Source organism: Ambystoma mexicanum, chromosome 5p (genome assembly GCF_040938575.1).
Source record: "Ambystoma mexicanum isolate Mex_15411 chromosome 5p, UKY_AmexF1_1, whole genome shotgun sequence".
Classification (NCBI taxonomy): Eukaryota; Metazoa; Chordata; class Amphibia; order Caudata; family Ambystomatidae; genus Ambystoma; species Ambystoma mexicanum.
The window spans coordinates 176,210,745-176,232,641 of NC_090930.1; the positions used below are offsets into that span (position 1 = coordinate 176,210,745).

General features: G+C 43.9%; 1 protein-coding gene across 1 annotated transcript in view; it reads left to right on the top strand.

Annotated features, from left to right (window-relative positions):
• Positions 1-21,897, top strand: part of ATP7A (ATPase copper transporting alpha) — a 1,086,974-nt gene that overhangs the window by 576,060 nt on the left and 489,017 nt on the right. The window contains exon 9 of the mRNA XM_069612588.1: positions 6,670-6,892. Within this exon, the coding sequence (XP_069468689.1) occupies positions 6,670-6,892 (223 nt within the window). The remainder of the gene's footprint in view (positions 1-6,669; positions 6,893-21,897) is intronic.

The window sequence follows — 21,897 nt, forward strand, 5'->3', positions numbered from 1 at the left end:
ACATAAAAGAAAGACATTCAGTTTCAACAACAGACTGTGAGCAGGCTGGATTTTTCCTCTAATCACGAGTCGACGATAATTCTCAATATTATTCTAGATTTAGGTTAAAAAACAAGGAACCCACATTACTGACTAGCATATATGTTCAAAATATAGATTCTAACTTAGCATTGAAGACTCTACCCTATTCTGCTTATACCACACATTGTATCGCGTCAAAAGTGAACATTGTGACGTCACGACGTTGACACGCACTGAAGTCTCTACCCTATTCTGCTTATACCACATATTGTATCGCGTCAAAAGTAAACATTGTGACGTCACGACGTTGACACACATTGACGTCATCACGCTATATAAACATCAGAACGGCCATTTTTGTTCAGTTGCCGTGCGTATGATTTTCAACATACGATACATGCACAAAGACGTCCCTCTTTGAGGTAAGCTAAATTAGAACTTTACACTCACCACATAGAATTATCTTATAGGATTTCGGTAATTGATAAAGATAGCCCCTAATAAACCTCTTTCCGTTTTACAGGGCCCACGTTGTCATTGACCGCGTTTCTAAGATCCACCATAGGAGCGTAGAGCATTAACAAAGCGGGAGATTACCCAAAATCCCGACTACGACCTACTGATCAGGTAAACATCTATACCCTTTCTCTAATGGACATGTTTGAGAATGCAAACATGGTTGCAGTTATTTTACATCTTCACTTCTCATAATGATAGGGACTTACAACCCCCTTTTGTATATTTTTTAAATATTTTTTTAGGATTGACAAAGATATACCGATCAAGATGGAATTTGTATCTCCAACTGAGACCACACTAAGAAATGAACAGGTGATTATACATTAAGAAAAATCCAGTCATGACAGACAGGGACTATGATGTATCATTATGATTTAAATAACAATATTAATACAGATAAATTGAAGAAAAACACGTTTAGTAGACATCTTCTGAAGAAGGGGTTCTATTCGCCCCGAAACGCGTAAAGTATACAGTACCTTGAAAACTTGGACTCTGCCTACTAATACACATTGGATTGAGTGTTCAAATCAAGTACAAATTGTCAACTATAAGTCATTTGAACTACAAATATTAATATTCAGTTGTCTGGACTATGAAAAATAGTTACAGTGAATACCATGTATTGTAAAAATCAGTTTACTTTAGGTTTTATATGTTGATTATAAACTGTGACAAATTGCATGTTGAATTATTATTTGTCTAAACTAACCCCATGAGGGGCACACAATTCATGGATGACGATATCATCCCTTTATAAAGATTTATTTTTTAAATTACTCAAGAGAATTTGGTTGTATTTTCAACTACAAGGGCGTGCAGGGGACAGGAGTGTTCCACAAAGGTTGTGGACACCTGCTGTTTTCACAGAAGTTTAGGAGGCCAACCTCGGTTTAGTGAAACAAGGGAACCTTCTGGACAAGCTAGACCAATCTAAGTAGCTTAGCAGGTGGTCAAGACTAAGTCTCAGCAGGGTTGAGAGTGATCGGAAGCCCGAAATGAGCACACAGTAATGAACCACAAAGTGCTCCTAGACAAGTGCATATGAAAAATATATATACGTTTGTCGGCTGGACCAATTGACACAAGTAAACTTTAGTTATAGGCAAATGGTTACCTCACAAAATACTCTAGTATATAACATATATACAATACGTTTCCTGATGCGACAAATGAATAAAACACAGCCACAACCTGTAAATAGAAGGGTGAGTTGGACAATTCTTCTGCGTCGTTCCCTAACCTTCGAGTCCAGCCCTAAGAAGTGGGGAGCCTTGTGCTCAACAGTACAGTTGTGCGTAAAAATGCACAATCGCGCACGCAGTACAAAAAGCGTGTCTTCTTGGGAGAGCTTCATCAAGTCAGGAAGGGGCTTGAGGCGATGAAGAATTGGTTCCCACTATTCTATTAGGGTCTGCCCTTGGCGGCAGAGCAGTTTTCCAAAGGTGAGAATAGCTAGGGCACGCAGGCTAACCCAGCCAAAAGCGATTATCTTTTCAGGGATATTCGTGGGTAAAAGGGATCAGTTGTGCCAGGGGGCCACCGGTAAGTGATGCAAGTACTCACTGACTCTTGGCACAGTTCGGACCAAACTTTGCCAGTTTAGTCGAGGTCACTAGTATGTTTGAGTCCTGCAGTTTCGCAGCGCACCAGCTTTCAGTGGTTGCGGGATAGAAGTATCGTCCGTGACGGAACAGTTGCCTTTTCTCAGCTTCCGAAGGAGATGCAAAGAAAAAGAAAATTCCGGTGCAGCAGGCGTCTGGGCACAGGAGAGCAGGTCATCAAGACACCTACTGCAACCATCACCAACAGGTAGTGATGCGGGAATCATAGATGCGTGCAGCGTTACCCACTCTCCTAATTCGGGACCCAGAACTAGGCCTGCGAAATTTGGCGGGAGAGGGCACAGAATCACAATAAAGCAATGTCTCAGGTTTCAACTCAAGATGGTGGCGGTTCTCCGGGATACCCTGAGGTAGAGCTGGACAGTTCACTGGATGGTCCAGGAACACTTCCGAAGGGGCTTGTTTGGTGGGTAAGCATGGGGCGCTGAGAGTAGTTGTTCCCACTACTCCAAAGGGGCGAAACGCCTTGACAGGCCTCCTTGATCGATGAAGAAGACAGGTGTCCAACGGGACAGCAGAGGGTGAAGGGTGCCAAAACCTTCTAGTGCGTCTCCGGCAGTTCCACAAGTCAGGGATACTTGGCTCCTTCTGTAGTGCGTAGAAAACTCAGGTGATCGACCTGGAATGAATGCAGAGCCCCTTCTCTTATCCAAGATTAGCTTTGCACCAAAATCAATGACTTCCTATCGAAGATCTGCTCTCATGCAGGCATCCCAGTCGTGGACCAATCACGGTCCACTGTAGTCCCAGTCATTCAGGCACTTCAGACATCCTGGCACCAATAGTGTGGATTGGGACCAGAATGTCCCAACTAGCTTCCTGGGCACACACACACACGTGACATGCAGAAGCTCGAGGGAGAAAGGTTTTCGCAGGAGGCTGCATGCCCAAATAAGGAGAACCCAGGTTACTCGACCTGGGTGAAGGCAAGGGACAAAATGGCCATGGGACCGAACAAAAGACTTTGTGGCTCTGCCATTTTCGGACCTGGCCACAGTCTTGAACCAAACACAGTAAACGCGATGTAATTCAGTAAAAAGAAATAAAACACTTATAAAAAGTAACTGATGCCACCAGTTTGCCCCAAGCACACTTGTACAATCACCAAAAAATCCTTCAAGGCTGTTTAGGGCCATAAAACAAAAAGGCCCCCCAGCGCATGGTATTGGAAGGTACAGTGTGCACTGTTTAGAAGTTACAAAGAAATGCCAACCTAGTTTCCCAGTACTGACAGTTTGAAGGTAGTGTCCATTTCCCCATAACAAGTGAGCAAAAGCCCAGGGGAGTGCAGCTGAAGGCTGTTCTCCACTGGTAAATCAGAATAGGATATCCACACAAAAGCAAAAGGTTTAGGGTGGGGGCCCACAAATGGAGGGAAAATGACACATAAATGAAATCTTTCCTAACAGTGCCTAGTAGTGTTTAGCTTTTTGTAGGGTTCCAGAGCGGGGCCAGGCAGGGTGTGACCTCTGTGCTCCAATCAGCATTCCTTCATTGAACACAAAGCAACGCATTTCAGGGCTGTGGGAGGGGGCAGCCGCTAAAGCAAGTGTCTATCCCACCCACTCCCAACCCCAGTTGCCCCAATGGGGCCTGGGGGCTTTCTGATTGCTTAGGGAGAGAGATCGGAAGCAGACATCTCATTTGCCCTTGCTCCTTTGACAAACCGAGAGTACATCATGAAAAATAGGGTCTTTCCAGGGCTGTGGACTAACTGGCTCCTAGAGATATTTTTCTTTCACTTGGTGCCCAGATCAGAGGCAGGGACCTCAAGCCGGCACACCTCCAAACTGTACTGCAAGTTGGGGCTGTAAGGGTGCAGAAGGAGAAGACTGACACACAGGTGGCATAGTTCTTGGCATAAACTTTTATTTTACCAGAAATAAAGAGAAAACCTACCTCTCCCTACTCTGAGGGGTTTCCCTACCTCAACTAAAATACTAAGGGTGCGTTAAGGATGTCCTTGGAAATCATGGGTCCACCGTCTGTGTCAAAAAACCTATTTCTGTTCCTTACACTTGTAAACTAAGAGGTAGTGGATCTTCTTGGTCCAAAAGAATGGCTCCCTTCTTCTGGACAATGGATCACATTTCCAATTGTAAGGTGGGATCTTTACCTGAGGGAATAACTCCCTTCCCCAGGTCTCAGTCCCTTTCCAAGTTACAAAAAAAAAGTTCCAGGGTGAAATTCTAAAAAGAAGTAAAGTTCTCAGTTCAAATTCAAAAGGTAAAGTCCCATTTCCAACATCAACATTCCTTATTGCCCATAATTGTGTCTGCACTATTGGGTTCTTGGAGAATTCCTCCCTTCTCCAGGTGTCTTGCTTTCTGTGTTTTCACAATGCCAGAGGTGTCTTGATTTCCATGTTTTCACAATGCCAGGGGAATTACTCCATTCCCATGGCCCTTTCTCATGCTTACTTTATAGTTCACAACACCAGGGGGAATGACTCACTTCCCCTGGCCTCTTTACATGATCTGTACACTTTTCCCCCACTGTACACTTTGTTTCCAGTCTTGCGAGTATGGGTCCCAGACCCATATGATTCTCTTCTTGTAGTGTTGCAGACCTGGTTCACGTACCTGCCATGTACTGCAACTATGAAGATGACTGATGAACCTTCCTCCTTGTCCCAGACACGCACTGCTTCACGTATTACTTTACCACAGTCTTTCTCTGTGGCTATTTTCTCAGCCCTTCTTGCCAGGGTATTGCCACCTTTTTATCTGGACCATTAGCTTCTATTCTGTGCCCACCAGCCAACTTGTGTTGTCCCCTACCTTCAGAGAGCGTTGCTGTGGGCTTACGTCTGTTCTGGGCCTTGCCTTTTGTCCTGGCGTTCCTTCTGCCGACTTTGTTCCAGCTACGGCAGCTCTGCAGCTGCGAGTTCCCTCTGGGCTGCTCTAGCGATCTAGACCGCCTGGTCCCTCTTCCTCTCAGTCGGATAAGTCGGCTGCTTTCCAGAAGGGAGAAGGGTCTTTCCGATTCTGACCCTTCGGTGATGCTTCGCCTTCTCGTCGCGACCAGCCTTGCTTCTCTCTGCTGCAACACTGACATGCTTGCGGCTCCTCCAGGGAGGTCTGAACTCTATTGTTTTCCCTCTTCTATTTTAAATGTGACTTGACCAATAGGAATTGGGAAACCACTAGAATGTTCACTAGTGATTCCAGGAGTGCTCTTCATGCTTCCACATTGCCTCCTCATCTCAGTACTTGTCCTATAGTCCTCTGTTGGGTAGACTAGACTCTTCATCGTCCCAGTGCTTATGATTTTGGCTACATGACACATATACATGGGGTTACAAGGCAAGGGTAGGGTAAGTGAGGGCGATTGGATTGGAGTGGAGAATACTGTGTTCTCTCTGGATAGTTGTCCCTGCTCCCAATGGGTGGGTTAAGTACCACCCCCAGGGGGACTATCGGGAGGGCTTCCCCTCAGGGAAAAGTGACGACATCCAAGGATTCGTAACCGGACCAACACCTAACCAGGCCACTGGGAATGCACCCTAAAACATTTTTTTTGCATGCAAGGTTCCCTGGTAGCTAGTGCTTTTTACCTTTCTTAGGGGAAACACTGCTGATCTATCACCCAGTGAATGCCAAACTATCTGGCTAATTCAGGGTTGGCTCACTTCTGTGTGGGTGTGTTAATGATGGCACCCTCCCTCTCTGATTCGTCCTTGGTGGTCAGTGGGAATCTGCTTCCCCAGGGGTTTGGGTGGGGGGGCGTTTTAAGTTGTAGGTCAATACCACTTCGTCATCCCCCAGGGGAGCAGAGGCCACTTATGTGGCAGATTTCAATGAAAACCTTGTCCCAGGTGGCTTTTTCCTTCTCTGGATGGGGGTGGGGGCGGGAGATCGGAAGGAAGCGCAGCTAATTATAAAACCTGTGTACCTATTGTGGGATTCTTGATTGTGGGGGTTCAGTGCTCCTTCGAGCCTCCATCGGCCATGGCCGATCTTTGTTACTTTAGTGGTGGCTGGTGCTCAGTGGAGGTCTTCAATCCCACAACCAGTCTTTGGTTAAAACCTCAGTTAACACCTAGACATTTGAACAGTGGGTTGTGCTTAGATACAGCTTCCCTTGCAATAGTTTTTATTTAACTATTTCAGTTGTATGGCCTATTAATTGGCAATGCCATAACCCCTGAAGGCGAGTTGCGTCTTTAGTCGGGTTCCAAGGTATTCCGCCTCATGACTTAAAACATTTGGTCCATTTGAGTGCCAATTTGTCTGATTTTGGCCAATGATATAGTTTGGTTTCCCTGCATCACTACCGATTCTCCGTCTGACTGAAGGTGGAAAAGGCACACATTTCTACCATTTGAAAAAAAAGATATGTTTGTTAAAGATAGTCTGATCAATCAATATTCTAATAAAAAATGTCTTCTGGATGCAGAGGGTCGGATACATTGATACCGTTTTTTTTTTCCATGTTCCACTCTGAGTAGACATCCATTGCAAGTTCAGTGGAGTGATGCACATTTTTTCTTCCCTTTTGATAGATGGAAGAGATCCTTCTTGGTGAGCCTGTTCTTCTGCATTCCTGTCATGGGGCTGATGATTCACATGATGCTCATGGATCAGCATCATTCAGTCGTTCACCATCACAACATGAGCACAGATGATGCAGAGCAATATCACCAGAACATGTTCCTAGAGCGCCAACTTCTCCCTGGTTTGTCCATCATGAATCTGCTCTCCTTCCTCTTGTGTGTGCCTGTGCAGGTAATTCCAAAATAGCTCATCTTTATTCACTGGTTATTGTTTTGGCTTGCTTTATTGTGTGGGCTTTGGTATGGTTGGTACTGTATACATAATCCTGTGCCCGGTACCTCTGAGAGGATGCATCTACATCATTAGGTGTGGCAACAATGGGGAACACTTATATTCAATTTTTTCACAGTGAATTGTTTTTTGTATCTCAGGACACCCATTTTTTCAAGAGGGATGAATGCAACCTTTGGTTCCCCTGTCCACTCGTTATTCTAATAAAGGGAACTTATTCTGGTAAACCTTTTCCAAAGGAAAAACCTGTACTTCCTCATTTTTTGTAGTGATGTTGTCCATCAATTCTGTGTTGATTTGTACATTTACATGTGTGATGCTGAATGCTTACATGCATTGCTTTCTTTTTTTGTACTTTCTTGAATAAAAATGGTTTCATCCTGTACGAGGCACACGTCTAGAAATCCGTAGCTTCTTATAAGTGTACTTCACTGTTAAGATAACTTGTTAAACTAAGCATTCACCACTGAGAACTTGGTGCATCCTGCAGGTTTAAGTCCCCACCAGGACAGACCCAATATGTATGCCTTCCAAAGTCACTCAAATGAGTATTATTGCGTTGAAGAGCAATACTTGTTATTTACAGTGGTGGCATGCAGCACGCATATGTAAAGAAAAACCCCTAGAACTGGTTTAAATAGAATTAAACTTCTAACAGATTATAAAACTCTTCATAAAATGGACACAAATGTCATAATAAATGGGATATGTGTATTCTATACCTCAATACTGAATAGCCTTGATGTTATTTTGTCATATTTATATCACTTACCCCTCCCCTTATCTTTCCTCTTTCCTATCTTTTTCTGTCTTGTTTGTCTCCCCTGTTAGTCCACATTTATTTCACAACATGAAATCATCATCGCTGTTATATATAGCTGCTCACTCAAGATGAATTCTTATAAAATGTTGACCGTTTTCATGTCCTATTTTCATTGTTCATCTAACATGCTCTTAATAAAAATTATTGAACCAAAGAAAAAGACACAAATCTGCATGTACACCCCCAGACCATGGCATGGGATTCCCTACAAAGACGTCTATGGAAGCCCCATCGTTTTCTTTTTTTTTTGTACCCGACCTTTGAAGGTAAGTAAAGTCTGTTTACTTACCTTGCTTTGCTAATCTGTTTTACCACATGATGCCTTTTAGATTGCCATATACTTTAAAATGGCGGTGTCATGAGATTTTGCCTTCTTGTTTGACTCCTTGTGTTTTGGCCTACATCCTGCCCTCTTGGGCTGGCTATGCTGTATATGGTAAGCCCTTTCTGGGGCATAGCATTGTTAGGACTTATTTTCTATACTCTGGACTGGTGGACATATGTATAGAAGGCCAACCTATATTGTGTCTGGGACAAATCTGGGAAGCTATAGCCAAACCAGTGTAGGTAGCAGGGACAGGCGGTCTAGGCGAAGTTCTTCAGCGGTGGTGAGCTTGTAAGGGCTCCACGATGAGGTCACACAATGGGAATAACAAATTACACTTAGACAGGATGTATTCAAATAGTTACCATATATTTGCCAAAACACACTATAGAGAAAGGACTACTAGCAAGTAGTTATCACACAACACTATTACACTAAATGCAAATATACATTCACTTTGTTATAGGGCACAATACATATCAAACTCCTGCAAGGATAGATCAGTATTATGCACTCCAGGTCCACAGAGATGATCCCTAACTAAAATTGTCCAGCCCTAAATTGTCTGGGGCCTTTTGCCCAATTGTTCAGGTAAAAGTTCCACAGAAGTTATGAAGCAGGGAAGAATGCAGGTAGGGTCTCTGGGGTCCAGTGAACGGTTCTTAGTGTTAGGGTGTAAGTAAAACTAACGCCCAAAAGTAACCCCAACTTTCAGAGGTCTTGTGCAAGCAAGCAATGACAAAGCCAAAAGTGTTAGAATAAAGGTGTATTATAAGCCCATTGACTTGTAATGGGAGTGAAGGGGTTGGTTAGAAGCTCTGTAACTTACCCCCATACTCAGATTCTTCCCCAGACTTGGCAGGACAAAGGAAGAGGGTCTCGGGTTGCTTTTCCCACCAAAGGTTGCAGTCCTCGATTCCCATTAGTTGCAGTTTCGAGCTGATCTCCTGTTGGTGTCTTTCACTGTTGCAAGGACTCTCGATGGAAGAATGCAGCAAAACTTGATGCAGGACCCCTCTCAGGACTTGACTCTGGTCAGGTAAGCCATTTCAGACAGTGGTCACTGCAGCACGGTGATGCAAATGGACTCAGCAGCTGCAGTCTGACTTTCCATCCTATCTTGGGTCCCCACAATGCTAGGATGCCGACATTTCGCAGAGTTTAGCCTTGTAGGGCCAGCTGAGGATCCCCCAAGTGTCAGGCCGAAACACAGAACGGTGACGCTGACAGCATGGTAGCCCAAATCCGAAGTTGGTCAGTGTTGGGCAGAATCCTGTGCAGTTCCCTTAGGGAGCACTAAAGAAGATTAAGACTACAGGTATATGCAATAAAATCCCCCTTGGTATCAGTCTGTAAAACAAAGATTTAGTTGGTAGCTGTGGCTAAGCAATCGGACTTATCTCAAGAGGGAGATGAGCAGTATTCAGGGTTTACACATTAGGGCTGCAGTACAATGGAACAAGGAAACACAGACCAAAGCTTTGTATCAAAAAGAATATATATATATTTATTTTACACACTCTGATGTTCACACGGAATACACACATTTCATTGAAGTACTTTTCATCGTGGGACTTCATCGCCACTTTCATCGAGCAAAACTTTTTTTTTTTTAATATTTTTTGGGGGGTGTTTTTTGGGGGTTGGGGTATGATTATATAAATAAGGGGGGGGTCGGCGGGGCGGAACCCCCCCAGAAATAAAAAAAAAAGGTTTTGGTCGATGAAAAAGTGTCGATGAAAAGTACTTCGACGAAATAACGTAGAACCGTTCACACACAAATCACTATTATTAAAGCAAGTTAAATCAGTCGAGAAAAGTATACACAGCTCCTTATTTAAATTGTAGACCAGTTTGAGCAAGAGTGAAAACTGAGCAAAACAGCACAGTGTAAACCAAGCAGAAATGTCACTAACAATTTCTCAGAAGGGAGGCAAAGGACAAGTTATACAGCTTTAGACTCTTTAACACACCAGCAACACTTCCCAAGTAGATTGTGAACAAGTTAGGCAAGGCAATACTATAGCATGTGCAATACTGAGGTGAAAACCAAGCCAAATGGCACTTCACAAGTTTAAAAAGGGGAAGGAAAAATGTGGTTATAAGAGTTAGGTGCACCAACACATTTCTAGGTGAGAAGCAATCTAGAGAAGGCAGTTGCAACAGATTTAGCCAGCGTCAATAGGCCTGTGCCAGAGTCAGTGGTACAAGGCAATGTGCCCAGGATCAAACTCTTCTAGTAGCTGCAGTCAAGTCTTTGTTTAACTATTTGAAAAGGTGGTTGCAGAAGGTGAAAGACAATGTTAGATGATAGGGGCGGCCAACCCAGTAGGTAAGTAAAGGATTTAAAACACCTTTAGCGATACCCAACTAAACAGGAGGCCTGGTGGAACAATGTACCTTTGAAGTGGAAGAGGCTCCTGCGGTGGCGGTAGTTCCTGCAGTTCGGGATGTCCAGCAGAGGAAGAGAGACTCTCGTCGTGGAGGAAGGTTCGAGTTACTGCACTGTCCAGGGATGAAACCAGCCGCAGTGCTGCCAAAATGAATAAAAGGTACACTCTTTTAAATCGTGGTTGTGGTGGACGGGTGGCTGGCTATCCAGTCTCCGAGTGCAGGACACTGCTGATTCGACCAAGGCAGGTCCTGGAAGGCGATTGGCGAAGCGGTTGGCCCCACCAGCTCAAGGGAAGAAGACTCTTGCAGAGGAAGATGTTCTCAAGTCGTTGGAGAAAAGTGGTGAGGATCTGCAGCAGGGCTTCACCGGTGGTTCAGTCGTTGCAGATGTCTTCAGCTTCTCCCCTCTTTTGTTTCTTAGTTCCTGTGGCGACGTCTTGTCCTCCTGTTCTCAGGACCCTGCTTTTATGCAGCAAGACTTCCATTCATACAGGCTAGCTATCACTCGCACAGTGGGGTGGCTCGCATGGCGCGAGAACCCCCCAGCCTATCAGGGCAGAGTGCGACTTGGGTTGCGTAGGCAACCATGTCCAGGGTGCCTATCCCCCCCTCCCACACATCCTGTCTACCCCAGACTCAGTGGCGCCGAATGGAGGGCTTCTGTGCAGAAGCCCGCCAAAAGGACGAACAAAAGGATCCCCGACCTGGGTTAGGATTACAGAGAAAGACACGAGTAAGAATTATTATTAAAGTTCTGGCAATAAAAACCTACTGGAGTAAAGTTAATATTAAATTAAACCGGCAGTATGTTAGAGGCTGTCAGAAAAAGTGGTAGCCTCGAACAATGGGACAATCCCATAGGGAAATATTTGCGGTCGAATATTTACAGTAGTAACCACTGCTACCAGCCAGAAACCTTTGAGAGAGGGACTCTACGGTACCCCCTCGAAAATGAACACTAGGGAAAAACTATTAACCCTTTCCAGTACTTCCATAGTAAGATGGGTTGTGCTGGTTTAATTCATAAGTATTGACTAGTAAAGTCAATGGGGACTTTACATGCCCTGGGAGACAGTAGTCAGTCCCAGGGTATGGAGTCTGTTTGGGGGTCGCTACAACACCCCTGTGGTACTGCGCTGTGGGTGCTGTGTAACACACATGTTAAAAAGATGATTCCTATGAGGGTGAGAAAAACCCCATAGACCATAAGCACACAAGATAGCCTAAAACACACACTAGCAATCTGTCTAAGAGTGGAGAAAAAAGGGTCTCACTCTTGGCAGGAGAAAAAAAATAAACCCTTCGAATCCACCAAAGCTGCTGGGGGGCTCTATAGGTAAGGGAAATTAGCCTTAGAAGAGAATTCTCCCTAACAGTCAGCCACAGGACGTTTCCAGGGCACTTCCGAAGGCTTACTTTGGCAGTGCACCGAGCAGATGTCAGGAATGGATGGTGCTTCCACTCCAAGGGTTGCAGGACTGCTAAAGATCACAAGCAAGACAGGGCTCCTCCAGGACATCAGCAGAAGTGGTTTGCCAGGTCTCCTTCAGTCAGGTCTCGGGTTTCTTCGCAGGTCTCACAGCTGGACAGGATACTTGGCTCCTTCAGGTTTGTCCGGGATCTCTGAAGAATGGGTGCATGGAGTCCTCCTCTTATACTAAAAGCCAGGTAAGAGCTGAAACTCCCACTAGCCAATAGCTGGGCTAGCCCCCACACAAACCCCAGCAGTGGTCCAATCAGGACCACTGGTGGGAACATTCATGCATACCACTCACACACTGAAACCAGTTTGTGGATTGGGGTCAGACAGTCCCAGCCCACATCCTGCCAGCAAACATACACAGCCCCCCATTAGCCCGCCAAAAGCTTCTGTTTTCCCGGGCACCGGACGTCCTTAGAAGGATTTTCCTGGCCTCTCGGGCCAGGAAGAAGGCTAAAGTACAAGATGACCAAAGGACAAACGAAAAATCACATGGCACGGCCATGTATGATCAGTAGCCACAGTTAGTAGCCAAATGCGGTAAGGCTAAAACTAAAATTCCCCAAAAGTGGGAAAAGGTCACTGCTGCCACCAGTTTATCCTTTTAACACACCTAGAGTAACCAAAAATCCTCTTGAGAGTTCGTCTGGGGCAAAAAAAAATTCACCCCCATTGTACTAGACTGTAAACTGTATTGTACAATGATAAAAAGTTGCCACAAGTGATACAAAAGTAGTAAAACAGTAACAGGACTAAGGGAACCAATGTTTCCCAGTACTTACAGCCTGAAGGACATGTCAGTTTTCCCATGACATATGAGCAATAGCTAGTGCAGTGAAGCATAAAGCTTCATTGCACTCCAAAAAGTACAGGTCAGATTAAAAAATAAAAGCAAAAAGTTTGGGGGTTCCATAAAGATGGAAGGAAAGGTGCAGTAAAGCAGAATCTTTCCTAACAAGCGTCGTTGTGGGTTTATGGCTGGATATGGGGGCTCGGACTGACTGGTCCCAGTTCACATCCTGGCCAAAGGGTCTGTCACTGGGCAGATGCGGTGGCCGAGGCTGTCCATGACTGGACCATCTACTGGCAGTATGAAAGGTGCCGATACTTATCCTTGGTGGGCTCGTGGGCAATTTCAGCTAGAATTCTGGATAAAAGGAGGACTTCTGCAGCCATTCTTGAGATTGTGTTTGTTGCCAAGACCCCTTCAATAAAAGAGCTACCAGCTGAAGACCGGAGGACCGTTGTTGCAGGCAAGCATCATTGACTTCCGCAACTGTCCTGTTGAAGCTCACTTCTTTGTCTGATCTCCAAAATGCCCTCATTGGTGCTTCAACGCCTGGACCGCTGAGAACAAAGTCTTCACCCCTACTCTAGCATCCTGCCCTTTGAAGCCATCAACTTTCCAAGACGGTTCAAGAATATTTATAAATAATTTCAATGCGGTCAAATTAAGTCCGTCCCTCTCTCCTTTCTTTCCCTTTCTGTACCGCTCTCTCCAATGTTACTCTGTCTTGTGTCTATTCCTACTCTCTCTCAACTCTACTACTCTTCACTCCTCTCTACTCTTACTACTCTCTACTCCTTTCTCCACTGCTCTCAGCCTACTACTCTCCAATCCCTCTACTCCCCACTTCTCTCCGCACTTACTTGCCTAGACTCCCCACTAAGTCTCATTCACCTTACTCATTATACATGCACCCACCCCAAGTAGCAATTTATCTCACCAACCAATACCTCACCTTGTATACCCTCCTTGTTTGTCTCTACCGTGCTCTGCCCCACTGTACTTCCTCTGGCTGGTCTCTTGGTCCACCTTCTAACCCTTAACCTCAGCTGAACTATCCCCACTCTCCCATTCTTCCCTCCCTTTATTATCCTTTTACACCTCCCCCTTTCAGTGGCTCTCAGGCTTAGCTAGTTCACTGGGCCAATCTCTGCCTTGCAGGCACCCAGAAAACACTGGCCTACATCGGATAAGGTTGGTATGGGGCGATTGTAAGTGGTACTCTACAGTTGTAACCATACACAGGCGGAGGGGACTGCTACTGGCGCCCTCCCAAACTTAGTCAACCACCTGTCATTCTTTCATCTTTCTCACCCGGCCTCACTCCCCTACACCCTCACTGTTAAGAAATATGTTCCTTTTCCTAGATAGATTCCTATGGGGCCCCCAGTCTTTTTGCTGATTTTCTAACTCCATCCTGACATTTGGAGGTTAGTAAAGCATTCTTTTTTACTTCCCTTGCTTGTTTTTCTCATTCTTATTGGGAAATTGACTAGTCCCTAAGACTGTCAGCACTGAGAGACTTTCTCTTTTGGAATTCTTGTATGTTTTACAATTGCATGCATCAAGGTGAAGTGCAGTAAGGATGCTTTCTATACTTATAGCTTTATACCCAATGCATTTTTGGTTACTTTTGCAATATGCTTAAGACAAGTTGGTGGTCAGCTGTGTGATTTTTACAGTTTTTGTGATATTTTTCTTGTGTACTTTTGCATTTACAGCTAATAGCTACTAAAAATGGTCAGCACCCTAAAATGGCTTTGCCACAAGATCTTTGCTTTTTCTTTGGCCAGCTTATCCTTATCACTACATTCTCAGGTCGGGAAATGCCATATATGGTAACCCCTTTCCCGGGGAAAGGTGCTACTTTCGCAGGCAAGTTGGCTTTGTGTGTGTGTGTGAAACAGAGCAGGGGGCTGGGCCACATCCTCTGGCTTCCAAAAGTATGTTGTTGGAGGGATGTTGCAGATTCTTACCAATGGTGGGCTTGGTTTTGCCCCCAGCCTGAATCTTGGATACAAGGAGGGCTCTGCAGCTATTAACAGATCATTGTTGGAACCAAGACTTCTACGAGGAAGAGCAGCATACTGATGACCCGAGGGCGATCCCTGGAGCTGACCAGCATTTTCTCCAGTGATTGGCCTGGTGAAGCCCTGATCCTCTGGATGTTCTGAGAGGACCCTTGTGGGTGCTTCGACCCTTTACCATTGGGAACTATCAGTCTCAACACCTGCTAAAGTATCTGTGCCTCAGAAGCCTTCGAAAGTGGACTGACTAACTCCCTTTTGGGCTATGTCCCTGCAGCCATCATCGTTGTGAGCAGAGTTTTGGGACTTGCAAGATCATCAGCGTATGCCATACGTCTCCTGTTATCGCCTGTTCAGCCATCTCAACATAAGGGAAGCTGTGCTGGGGCTGCCTCTCTGTTTTCACTGCTGGATGATAGCCTGTTACCACCTAATCGTGGTGACTTCTGCTGGAACAATCTTAATGCACTGCCGAGAGGTGTCCTGAATGGTCTGCACCGCTGAAGTATTCAACTTTTCTTTATTTGGGGTCTTCTTGAAGTCTACTGGAACTGTCTGGTGAGTACTACGACCAGTCCCTGCCCTGAAAAGTGACCTCTGCATCCATGACCCCTGCTTTCTGTGAGGTGTCAGAAATGTGAGACAGACACAAAAGTATACTTTTCTCAAGATTTGCCATTTATTAAATGAAAAGGGATGAGATAAACATCTGTCTCTCCCTATCCTAATGAGGATGTCCCTGCCTAGCAAACAAAACTAAATAATGATGACCTAGTGTCTAATAAATTCTCTGACCCTCAACTAATACATACAACAAACACAAGGAATATTTGGCTATCTTCAATTCGACACCACAGATCAAAAATGCAACCATATACGTTTTAGAGAGTACTTCTTGTGACCATCGTTGTGTTCCCTTCCCCTGGCTAAATGCAGGAACACTTGTGGAAAAATTCTGATTCCACAAGTTCTATTCAGTTCAACACAAGTTATGTTTCTCCTAATGCCGATCATCCCTTGGATAAAGTAAATGTCTTTCATAAACACTTGCTCCAAAAAGCAAAGCACTTGTTGTCTTAAACAATTTTTTTTTTATTGTTTATGGTTTACAAAAAGAAACCTTTACAAATACAGTAAGTAGAAAACATGAGAAAATAAATTTCATTTCATATATACTAATAAAGATACATAAAGCCCCAATTATCCCTTTTTAAGGATGAGAAACACATTACGAATCAATTTTAGATAAAAGAATTCAGTGCAAGTTAAAATGCGAAATAATTTTGCCGGTTAAAAGGCAGCTTCCCTTTACAAAACATCAATCTTAGAGAAATAGCGGTAAGATTACAAAATGTCATCATACAGATTATCATACATTTTAATCAAAGGGAAGATGCATACAGATCTAAAAATTTGATAAATCCAGCCACAGCAAGACCATCTTTAATATTAGAGATGGCAAGACACCTAGGCCAGATAAGGTCTTCTGCCCCCAAAATACCCAGGGTATTGCATCTTCCTAGATAAAGATCCCTAGGACCTTTCAGAGCTATGCAATCTAAAAAGAGATGTCGAGTAGATTCAATATGACAAAACCGGCATAAAAGATCTAAATCACTAATCTCCTTTCTTCTATAAAGAACTTCCCTAGTAGGGAGAAGATTCCATCTGAGCTTGAGAAGAAGTGAGCGAAAGTGACCATTAGGGAATTGAGTCAATATAAAAGACAAAATGCCTCTCTTCTTGTGGTCAAATTGTAAATGAATAAGAGAATGGTAAACATGCAATTTTTCAAGGGTGACACTCCAATCAGCACTAAATAGGGATTCCTTGACTTTCTTGGGGTTCGTTAACAGGGTATTCCTATCTGTGGAAAGATCTGATAACGTCCTATCACAGAGTTCACAAAAATTAGAAAGATATAGGTTACGATCTAAGGATCCCTTTGCAAAGAGGGTTTTACCCACATCAACATAGAGGGTGTCAAGTTTAGGAGAGAGCAAAGCAGAAAAAAGGGTTGGGACTCTCCAAAGAATTCTGACTCGTAGAGAGACCAAGCCCAATTCATATCTTATAGCCACTATTGGGACACAATTAGGTAATATCATAATTTTCCTCCAATAAATACCCTCAAGGGTATCCCAAAAGGTCAGAAGGGCTAGATAATGCAGTTCCATGCCATAAATTAATTTTGGGGTCACCTTACCCTTGAAGAAATTGACAATAGGCTTAAATGAAAACATACCATACTTTTTATCAAGCTTAATCGATTGAGAAATAAGCGGGAGCATTTCATGTCTAAGGGAAAGTCTTAATTCAATGGCCGATGGCTGAGCCAGAATAAGGAGTCCCAAATAGACCATTTTATTATGTTTTCCCAGCCAATTTTCCAGATTTTCTTGTTCCCCTCTCCCCCTTGAGAAGACCATTGTATGAGTTTTACACGGGTTGATTTTTAACCCGTTAAGGGTGGCATATTCTTCGAATTTGCAAATAAGCCTCTGTAGGCCGACTTTGGTATGATCAAAAAGAAGAAAATTGTCGGCATATGCCAACCATGAGAGCCTAAGATCCCCCAATTTAGCATTCACCATACCTGTATTTCCAAGAAATTCCTCAACATCTGCAAGATAGAGGATAATGGGGCTAATGAGCAGCCCTGTCTAACCCCGATACGAGTCCTAATCCTTCTGGAAAGTGTTCCTTCAAGATCAATCCTGATATGGACCCCTGAGTTCTCATACATTGCCATTATCAAGGAGATAACACCTGGGGGGATCCCCCACTTTGACAGCTTTCCCCAAAGACTTGACCTAATTACCAAATCAAAAGCATTTGACAGATCAATTGAGGCAACATACAGAGAAGCACCATATTTTCCCTAGGTTGAATTTTGGAGGGCAGTTAGAATGAAACCATTAAGATTGGTAGAATGGCCCGCCCTGAAACCTGTTTGTTGCTTCGGCAGAATATGATTTTCCTTAATCCAGACAGTCAGATGGGAGAGAAGCATAGAGGCAAAGAGCTTACAGTCCGCATCATTAAGAGAGATTGGTCTATAATTTTTTACCAAAGTTCTTTGGCCTCTCTTAAAGATGGGCACAATGTATGCCGTCTGCCAACTGGTTGGAACATTACCAGAGTCAACAATATATTGGAATAACAAACATAATAGTTTTGCCCAAATTTCCAGTTCTGCTTTGAAAGTGTTATTTGTTAAGCCAATGGGCCCAGGCGCCCTTGAGTTCTTAGCTCTGTTAATAAGGCCAGGTATTATCTCATAATCAATGAGGGGGACCCAAGGATCATTTGGATCATTCTGCCCCATTGTACAAGGTTCTAGCCCCTCTCCCCCTGTGCCATGGAGTTCAGTATAATGCTCGACCCATTGATCCTCTGGAATGGCATTGAGCTGATCAGCCCCCATCACATCATTTTGACTAGAAAAAATGGCCCAAAATGCCCTAAGATTGATCTCTATTAACAAGTACTCTAAGCATACACTCCGCATCATTTTGTAGCAAACTAGATTTTCTTGTTTTGCAATAGTTTTTATATTTTTGGCGGATAGTTTTAATTTTGTTTTTTTTATTATCCCAGTCAATATCGAGTACTTGAACCTCTGATAAGTTAAGAGTATATGCCTTTTCATTGGCCTTTTCATTGGCCAAGTCCTGATAAAACCTATGAGAATGCGATTTTTTTAGGGAAACCCTTCCTAAGAGAGCCAGAGATACTACTATGGAGAGCACAGAGAAATACAGCCAATTTCCACGAGAAAGAAGTATGGTTAAACGAGGAGATCAATTTACAGTTAAGGAGATTAATATTGGCAGGTGACCAACGGATCCCTGTCCCTTGTCGCACTCTTTTAAGATTGTAAGGACCCCCAATGGGCAATAACTTCATAGGAAAGGTAACCACCAAAGACCCATGGTCACTCCATGGGTTAAAGGAAACCTCATCCTCAGGTGAGAGAGAAGACAAAGAATGGTCTACATAGACGTAGTCTATAGTAGACGCTGAGAGACCTCTATGCCAACTAGGGCATGGTGGAAGAGTATCATCATAGAAGCCGTTGAGGCAAGTTAGCCCAACCCAGTCCAGAGCTATATTCCAGAGTTTACCCCAATTAAATTTCTGTTCTCGCTGATTATCGTCCTCCCAAACCAAGGCCAGATCATCATATTTGGCCTCGGATGAAATGGAACAGTCAGAGTTAAGATCACCAGCCAAGATCAACTTCCCCCTAGGATATGAAGATCTCCTTGCAAGTACCATATCCGTAAGACTTTCCAAAAATGACTCAAGTACAGCAATGCCCTTATACCAATATACATTAATCAGAAGAATATTAACCAGACCATCAAGGGAAGTGACCTCCAAAGCCAAAATACCAAAGGACGTAACCGCAATAACCTTGCTCCTAAAGCCAAAAGAAGCTCTGGTTCCAATAAGAAGGCCCCCAGAGGACCTCCCTCCTGAACTGGATTTAGCGCTTTGAAAATGGATAACAAATCCATCAACTACGGTTGGATGGAGCAACCAGGTTTCCTGTAAGAAGAAACAGTGTGAAGCCCTAATCATACGTACTGTATCAGTGTTGGTGAAAAGATGAGTGCTTCCCCTCGAATTCCAGGAGAGAAAAATAAATGTATTCGGGCCCGGAGCATGAGTAGATGTAACGGGGCATTTGGGAGAAAGATCATTTCCACAGACCTGAGGTAACCTGGGCCCAGCTTCTTGCGTTTCCATTGAATCTGGGCGTAAATTGCTTCCACTGATACTGTGGAGCTCTTTCCAGATGGTACACCATTGTAAGGTTTCCCCTATACTCTTTACACCCTCCATATTTACCAGGCGGATGATTAGTTTGTAGCAAGTTTACATCAACACCAAGCTGCAATAGGCCATCCCTTTGGGCCATAATTAGTTCTAAAACCACTCTAGATTTCAGAACAATATTGCTCAAATCTACACGTCCCTTAATGGGGAAAGAAATCCTCTCCATATCATACTAGGAAATGAGTGAAAGAGAGGGAAGTTGATGGAAAATGTTTAATATATTTCCACGATTGAGACAGATGGGCATATCCTGACCCCAAAGGCTAGTAAGCTGCAAGATATCTAGAGAATCTTTGACCTCCACTGAATGCGGTAAAGAGTCAGTTATACTTTTAGTAAACTGACGTAAAGAATCAGCTTCCAGATCTGTGCCCCTAGCACCTCTTAATATGGACCTATTTTGAGAGGCATATGGTCCCAAAGGAAATCTTTCAGATGAGAGGAATTCTCATTTTGAGAGAGTTCAGGGCTGATAGAAGTGCTTTGATGACCATTAATTAAAGCTCCATTTGGCGGCTTGTAATTAGTTAAATTAAGAGAGTTGGGAACATAGAGGCCCTCCACTGATCTGAATCCCATAACACTCGTCCCCATTGTGGACTCTGTATTGGTCTGGTGACCATCGGAGTGGCAAAATGGAAGGCTAACTATAGGAGCAGGAAAGGTATTAGGGGCCCCATCCTCGGCCAAGCGCGTATTTGGAATAAGAACCCCCCCCACTGCCCCCCCCAGTAGATGAATAAGTATTAAGAAGCTCCTGAAATAATTGTTTTACCATGTTGAGGTTGACCAAAGTCACTGATACCGGAGTGATAGTAGGCTCAGGGTGGGTAGGAACTGATGTAGATGAAGCATTGCCTTGAGTAGCTAGGGGAACTGCGTCCGAAACGGGTGCTGTCGTCTTAAATACAATTTGGGCATCCAATATAACTGGAGCAGTATTGTTTATGAACTCCGGTTGAGTTGAAACTATTTTTGGAAGACCGGTAACAGGAGTTTCCTCGGCCCGCCCACTATAGCCAACCTCCACCCCAGGAATATTGTCCCCTGGTATAGGACTAAGTACCAAAGGATCAGGCTGACTAGGTATAGCCAGTATAGACAGTAATGAGGTTGGTCCAGCAGAAGCAGTAGCTACAGTTAAAGTAGTGATCACAGGTACTACTAATTCCACCGGATTCTTAATGCCTTTAGAAGTGGTAGGATTTGTTACACGCGTAGGGGCACTTGTCAGAAAAATATTTTTGAAGAATTGATTAGTATAAGAGTTTATTTGTTTCATATTCTTCTGATTTTTTGTTTTCTTTATTTGTTGGTTATGCTTTTTTTTAGCTATATGAGCAAAACCCCTTGACTGTACCGAAACCTTAGTGAGGTCGATAGTGTCAACCGGTTTTCTCAAAGTAAAGTCAGATTTAGGATCAAATAACGGAACAATATTGTTTCCCTTAAGTGAGTCAGCCATTGCTTGAATGGTAGGTCCTGGAGATAAACCCTTAGAAATTGGGCTTAAAGATTTAGGGATCAGCCCCTCTAGGGCTTTCTCTACTAGGGGTTTGGTAGTTAATTTTGTGGGGGTAGTAACAAGATCTACATCAGGAATACGGCCCACCTGTATGGGCTCAGCCTTCATTGGGGAAGTCAGAGGAAGTTGATTAGAAATTCCCCTGTCCATACCTTGAAGGGGAGTCCCTGAGGCCCTGTTAATGGGGTTCCATGGGAGACTATTCGTTTGAACACTTAAGGCTTTCTTGACCGAAGGCACTTCCGTAGTCGGGTGGGTAGGGAGAACCGAGTATGGAGACCGTTTTATTATTAAGGGATGCTCTTCCTTAATAATTTTAACCAATTCTTCAAATCTATCCAGACCTTCCAGCCTGTTAAAGATTTCAGAGAGTAAAAGAAAGTGTGATCTAACCTCTGGCCATATATTGTCACAGAGACTCACAAAGGCACTAAGAACCATATTCAATGCAGATAAAGTGGGTTGAGTTAATTTTATTCTGTCATCTGCCTCTTTAACGGTGTGGTGCATAACAGACTGGCTAGCATGATGCTTTTTTGAATCTGAAAGTAAACCCCTCACTCCTACGTCCCGTCCCCTTTCCTCCATACTTGTGGGGACATCTCTCCGTCCTGTGGGACGGGACCAGAGCACTTTGTAAAAAGCACCCACATTTTTTTCAAAAATGTATCCCTCTTTCCTGCGCGGGTGTAACCCCGCCCACCTTGGCTCTGCCCCGCGCGTCGCCCATCAGTCCTTT